A 7512-nucleotide genomic window follows, 5' to 3' on the forward strand; every position below is an offset into this window, starting at 1 on the left:
TTTGATTTGAAGTGTAAAATAACGGAACACTTGTAACGATTGTTATCTTGTGGTCAGCCAAAAGGGTAAGGTAGTGACCATACATTTATATTATTCATAACGCCGGATATTACTAAACGTGGACAACCTAACCTATTTCCTAACAAATATTTTGAAAACATACAATGCTTCGTTCAAAAAGCAAAAGTAAATAGACAAGATGGTCTTGGAGTACACTGTGAAATAAACAACAAAATTCGTCACGTACGCTGTATATAAACATTAACAATAACAATGGATGAAAAATTCGAAAAAATTGAAGAACATCAGTTAAATGGAGAAAGAATATTAAAACTATTTTGCATGATTCGGTTTTCAACAATCAATGACTGAATGCAATTCAAGCAACAATCAAATTCAAGATCATTATGAATGTAAAAACATGACACAAACCGCAATCGGTCACGAGCATTCGTTTCTTGTGATGACACGAGCGCTATTCTCGAATTTGTAGGCAATTTCGCAGAGTTAAGTCTCAGAGAAAACTGAGAGAAATTCTTCTCCCAAATGCTGTTCATCGATTCGGCAAAATTTTACGTTAGAAGAAGTCAATGTTGAAAACAAAAATAAGAAAAAGAAATTTTCCCCAAAAAGTTGAAAACATGAACAAACGTTGACGCTAATCCTGGATTATAATTAAGCTAATCGGCTTTCGAACAATCGGGCAGCTTGTACGACAGATGTATTTCCGGTTCTTTTTCAGTGGAGAGAACGAAAACAGGAAATACGTCTGTCACGCTTTTGAGGGAAAAGTTGGAAATACCGAAAGGCAGGTGACAACCAAGATATGTGTATTAGCGATGAGGTTATCAGAGTTTGCTTCTTAAATACATTTACCATCCATTTATCAGTGTTAGTTGCTGTTTTTTCTTTCATTGTATTTTTCTTAACATTTAAATTACACTAGCTTGCCTTCTTTGACGGACTTTGCTGCTGGATGTGTAGGTTCTGCAAGTGATGAAGCTGCAATATTAAAGCAACATTAATGTTTTACCTTCACCCAGGAGAGGAAACTAAAATAACCAACTGACATCATCACCAGCCCGTTTCTCTGCTTTAAGTGAAAAAAAATACAGCAACTATAAAATACAGGACCATTTATGAAGCAGTATGCTTATCATTGAGTGAAATTCAATGTTCAAAGAGTGAATAAGGTATAAATCTTTGAGTGGCTCAGCGGTTCGTCAGTCGTGTCCAGCGAGCTGCCCGGCGAGCCACTCATGTAAACATATGTTTCATTTGACCACCGGACCTACGCATCTGCCGATTTACTGAAACAAATAGGCCATTTCCGAGTTCATGTCTGCCTCCTTTTCAAAGCGAGTCCAAGTGCGAAGTTTTTGTAATGGTAATTCGTTCGACTTTACATATGAATGAAGACTAATTTTCATAACAAATACTTCGCACTTAGACTCGCTTTGAAGATGAGGCAGGCTTGAACTCGGAAATGGCCTATTCCTATTTCATAATTAATGTGCCCTGTATTCTATACTTTCGCCAAAATGTACATTTACCCCATCCACAAGGAATTACTGTAGCTACAATCCCCCCCCCTTGGGCATAAACTGGTCCACTTTCAGTCCTGCACACTGTTCAGTCACTTCATTTTCCCCAAGCAACATTGAATGGGGGGGATTTCAAAAAAATCCAGAATATGTGAGAAAAATTGGATTGATCGACAGATAAAACATGGAATTGCCCCAAAGGATTTGTCCATGATTGCAGTTAACGACATTAGCAAAAGACGGTTAGAGCATATAAACGGCGAAACAACACCAATTTGCATATGGATAAAAATGCCTCGTTCTTCAAACGATGCCAGGATGGACAACTGAAACCAATTGGTTACTTTTTACAGGTAATTCCAAACGGTTTATGAGGACTTTAACGACTTTAACTGGGATTGAAAATTGAAAGCGATCATTTCAAACAATGTTCCAGGATGTGACTGGTTAAAATAATCGGGCACAGCTGTTAGTATGAAACGGCACGTAGCCCTGATTGAAATTTTAGAAACACGTATGCGTCTGATCCAGTCCGTGTCACATTCTCCTGTAAAAAGACCCGGGTCTTGGCGAAATCAGTATGCTTACCTAACAAGCCAAACCAAATCCAAGCCAACAGCCGTAGATGCTGTCCCTCAGAACTGAAATGGAAATCCATGGCAATGTTACGAGATTGGCGACGAATTCCAAAGGTGCTTACTCCAATCGCTCGACAAGAAGAATTACTTAGAGGCTAAAAGCGCAAACTAAAGAGTTCAGTTGCGACGATCACAATGCGGCCTTTTGGATATAAAATTCCAATAGAGAACAGAAGGGTTTGCTCAAGTTTCAGCCGCAGGCAAATCACTCATTGGATGGTACTTTTGTTGAGGTCAATTGGCCAAAGAATTTTTTTTTTTGGTTGCAAACTGTTGGGTGGATTGACTCAATTCCGAGCCTCGTAAGTGTTAAGCATCCTCAACAGTGCTTGTACAATTAGGCCCAAGCGGTATGAAAAAAATGCTTTGCTTTGAGTCAGTTGTTAATTCGAATACTGTTTTGAATATCATATTTTACAGCTAATGCTGAATGCCGTATAAATCTTTAGCTATCATCCTAATTATTACTGCCATGGAAATTGTGGCCCACATTCAGCTCCCATTATCATATAAAAAGGAAAGCAAACAAATGAACAGTATCTTTAAAAACATTACGATCTTACGACGAAAATAAGATCAATTGCAAAGGAAAGAATTGAAATTTAATATTCATACCCACGCTCGGAATTAAGATTTTAGCACGTACTCACGGCAAAATACACGAAGTCCTTGGAACACTTACTTGTCTGCTCTATGAAAAGTGGACTCATGCTTATGACAGACCGATAATTTAATTTATTGCCCCGCATCAACCTCGTTTCCAGGGCCTCTGGGAACAAGGATGTGCGTGTACATTTTGAGTTAAAGGTTGTTTACCATTTACAAAAAATTTCCGGAAATTTCGGTGGAAATTTCCATCAGGTGAAAAACGTGTTCCATTTATCTAAAGAACGTTCGCCGCCAGGGCATTGCGATTTTACGCGCCAAAATTAAAACATGGCTGTGAATGGCCTGGAACTGGTTAGACCTTTCATAACTTGTAAATGGAACACACATTTCCATCATAAAGTTTCCAACAGGAAAACAGGACAACCTTTTCAGACGTTCCGCTACTCCCGGAAATTTTTCAGTGGAATGAGCCAAAGAGTCGTGTTCCACTACAAACCAACCCGAATTTCCGGAAATTTTTTCTCAATGGTAAACAACCACAGTGATATAGTAATACCAAGAGACTACCTTCATGGTCTCTTGGTAATACGTATCTGGTATACCACAAGCGCGAACGGAATAATCGGGAAATGATGACGTTTTTACACCAAATACCCGGAAGTAAGTCTTGGGTAATAATGACGTCGAAGAGAATGGCCGAAGAACAAGAGATCACGTGAACGTAATTGTGGAAAAACATCTTGCCATTTGTCGCGGTGCGTCATATGTTTATACAAGCGCTAGTAGCGAGCGTTGGGCGAAGAAACGGTTACAGTGTCTCGGTGTAGTGCATCTTAATTTGAGATTCATTTTTTGTGTGTGAGAGGTATCGAAGTAATCGGTTATATTTCGCCCGAATTGTTCAGCGAGAACGAGATGGAATAACAGCCTCGTTTCCAGGGTCTCTCTTCTCTGCCAAGGGAGACAGAGAAGAGAGAGAGACCCTGGAAACGATCCAACATTGTTGTGCTACGCTTCGGTGATCACGAAATAAAAGAAATGTTGGGAAGTTTGACCACTTTCAAATTTCGGGCAGAAACTCCCATCAACACGCAACAACATGTAAAATGGTGTATAAACGGACTCTAAATGTAACACCTTGAATTAACACTGGCGTTAATTCAAGGTTCTATTGTTCAGTGTTCCTCTAGGGATTCAAAACACCAGAGAGTAGTGTCAACACTAGTCTTACGCTGCGTTTCTCTCGAGTGTGACCGCACCAATGTTGGGAGTTGTTGGCCAACACTTTGCGTCTGTTTGCACGGGCTTAAAATCTCCCCGGGGTAAAAGTTGTCATTTCGTTTTCATCCGCGAGAGCGCATGTCTACCTCTCCTTGTTCCTTCGTTTGTTGAAAATTCACTTTATTTTGTTTGTTAAGTGTTCGAGAATAAAGTTTATTTTAAAAAAATATCACTACAATATACAATCACACAAGGTATGTTGTTGAATAAATGATGAGAATAAGTCTACGAATCGAAAACAACGTGTCAAAAATTAACTGAGCGTTGAAAAATGAGTTTGGTAGTCCTACAACTGGATTGATAGAAACGATTTTAAAGTAAAGGCAGATAGAACGACTTTCGCATAACCATGAAAAAGTGTTCGCCGTTTGTTTCACGGACCAATGTTTGACAAGATTAAAACAAAGCTTCTCCTTATTCCCGCAAAGGTAACTCCAAATATGAGCAGTAAAGAGCTCGATTGCCCGAATTTCAAATGACGTCAAAGCGAAATACCCATCGCTTTCTAGAACTTCCATGGAGAGATGACATTGTTTGCATCCGCGTACGCTAAGTCAAATGAATGAAAATTCGCGCGCTCGTTCGTTTTTGTTCGATAAGCCAATTAAATGTTTTGCATTTTTGTTTGCGTTCTGTTTTCAAGTTTATTTTTCAAGGTCATATGAAAGTCGCTCTAATGAACAATTCAGTTTTACGTTGAATACTTGTAGAGTAATGCAGTAAAACGCGTGCCTCACGTGCAGAACGAGTATTTTAAGTTTATTAAAACTGATAACACTAACATGGCTTGTCATAGCGCGGCTCACTCTGGATGAAGAGCGCCATGTCGAGTGATGTAGACAGCCTCAATTTTACCCATAAACTGGCTGTGTATTGGGTTAGAACTGAGGGGGGAGCTCTTTACCGAGCATTGCAAAAGAGGTGGTATCAAATACAAACGGATCCAAGCCGGCAATTCAACGTTTTGTCTGTTATTGATTATGGTGAGTTTTTTTTTTCTTTACTAGCCCTGTCTGAACAAGGAAGCGTTGCATTACTCAAACGAAACCAAGTCTATCAAAGAGATTATGTCACCAAAATGAAGACTGCACATTGCGATAACTCCGATCCAAAAAAAATTGTAACTTAACTGACCGCTAGTGTCCTAATTAATTTGACAGCCAAGTTATCCTTAATTAATGAACAGGTTCATTGAATAATGTGTAAAATTATAGGCTTTTTTTTTTTTCATTTTTCATCGCTGGCTCAAGAGGCGTCGGGTTTTAACGGAAAGAGTTTTCCGTAAATAACGTAGTTTAGATTTATGCAATATGCATTTTAGTTAAATGAAATAGATATACCTTGTATAACAAAATAACCACCAAATGGGTTGTGTTGCACATGAATAATATAAAAATTTGACAATATCTTTGAAAACTCTCGCATTAAGATTTGATTTTCCCTTAACCAGGTGCGAGCCAATCACAATCAAGCGTTCCGATCATGTGTTTTTTGAATTCACGGCCGTTCCCCTGTTTCTTCGCATTGGCGCTTACGTCACTTTCGCGAAACGTTGATTTTCACTAACACAGTAACACTGCATGGTTTAAATGTTCATTACAAAAGTTGGAGTAAAAATCATCGGACAAAATGTCTGTTCGTCCTCACTCGCATCTTATAGACACTAGGGATTTTTAGAAACGACGGCGGCGACAGCAACGGCAACGCCACAAAACAATAACATCATTGGTTAAAAGAGGAGAAATAATTGTATATCACTTTGCGGTACGCTTCGAACAATATTACATTGGGAGCTTAAGGAGGCTCGAAAGGGTTTTTCGTTGCTATAGTGTTTGTGAAACGATGAAAGATAGATACCAAAGAAGGATATTTCATAGTGTAGTTTTCATTGTTGGGTAATACTTTGAGGGTACTTATGACGTCACATCGGTTACCATGGCAACACGCCAGGTCCACAAAAAGGCCCTCTAAATTTCGGTTTTTGAAAATTATCTTAAAATCTAAGTCGGTGACCTACCGTTTTTCTTTCTTTATTGGAAATCTACCTACCGGTAAATACTTGAATTTCTTAGAGAGTACGACAAAAAGTTAGTGTAGTAGAATTCAAGATACAACCAAAAAAGACGTTTTATATTTTACAGAAAATTGTACCAGATAACTTTCCCCGAGACTTTTTTATTGGAAGTGCCATCGTGAATGATACGTGCATGCAAAAAATCAAGATAGGTCACCGAGCAAAATTTCGAGATAAAGACAATTTTTTTCCCCCAGGTTTTATTTCCGGTTCGCGCGATTTTACGCCGTATTTTCTCTTCCGGTGTGTTGCGCGCGATACTTTTGATAGAAATTTGATTCATTCAGCTGACGCGAATTTTCATTGCGTGTGCAGATTCGAGCGCACACGCAGCTAAAAACCCTTTCGAGATTCCTTAAGCACGAGCGTTATTGAGACGCGGACGGCAACTGGAAGCGAGCTGTTTTCCCCGTTTAAACTTGTCTTCACCAACCACATTTACATTGCCGAGCATCTTTCTCCATTAGAGATGATTAGTATAACAATCTGGGAGACACCACTGTCCTGGCACGCGACATGTTCTCTTCCGGTTGTCGTCCGCGTCTCAAAAACGCGCGTGCGTAAGATCCCTAATAATGTTCTTGCGGTACTCTGCTTAACAGCGGCGAGAAATCACCAAATTTGAGGTTTTGACAACAAAGTTAGCATGCAACAGAGATCTTTCTTTCTCTCTTTTTACCCTTAAATCGCTCGCACCAATTTTTTTTTGGGATACTTCGCTAACGTTGTATGACGTAAAAGAGGTGGAAAAAAGTTTATATTTTGAAGTGACGTTTTCGTAGACGTCGCCGTTGTAGATCTTAAAGTTCCTACTGTTGCTGACGGATACGAAGCACAAGATATCTACGTTGAGGTCTTGTACTGACCATCCACAGATCCACTTCCATCAGGTATGCCTATCACCTTCGTCATCGGGTTCGTTATCGTCTGGTTGATTTTCAGAAGCCTCTGGATCTTTGCAGGCGCAAGCAGCTCTACAATAGCTGGGCATAGGGCGAACAATTCTGTTCTTGGCGGTCGAACGGCAGCAATCTCCACCGTCCCATCGACAATGTTTGTTATTGTTCACTGGATCGCACCACCCATCAGCAATGTAGACTCTATCGCAACTGCGCACGCAGAGTAAACGAGAGGGATCTGGGTACCAGTCAAGCTTCTGACTGCACGTTAGAGTCACCCGCCACTTTTCTTTCGTTGCCCTGCAATAGAACAGGATCACGAGAATCACGTGGACCTGATTGATTGCATTACTAAATTTCGTATTTCCTTATTTCATTGGATAACGTATATTACCGTAACACTGGCCCTTCAAAGAGTGATAATATTTTCAATACTTATCGCGCATAGCTTAAGGTCGCACAAACGA

At 39.7% G+C, this 7512-nt stretch overlaps 1 protein-coding gene across 1 annotated transcript in view; it reads right to left on the bottom strand.

The window, feature by feature from the left end:
* The window catches only part of LOC137991050 (immunoglobulin superfamily member 10-like), a 21324-nt gene extending 18989 nt beyond the window's left edge, over positions 1–2335 (bottom strand). The window contains exons 1-2 of the mRNA XM_068836175.1: positions 2133–2335; positions 952–1002 (exon numbers count right to left, since the gene is read on the bottom strand). Coding sequence (XP_068692276.1) covers positions 952–1002; positions 2133–2202 — 121 coding nt within the window. The 5' untranslated portion in view covers positions 2203–2335. The remainder of the gene's footprint in view (positions 1–951; positions 1003–2132) is intronic.
* Positions 2336–7512: the final 5177 nt, after the last annotated feature.

This window comes from Montipora foliosa, chromosome 2 (assembly GCF_036669935.1).
Source record: "Montipora foliosa isolate CH-2021 chromosome 2, ASM3666993v2, whole genome shotgun sequence".
Lineage (NCBI taxonomy): Eukaryota > Metazoa > Cnidaria > Anthozoa > Scleractinia > Acroporidae > Montipora > Montipora foliosa.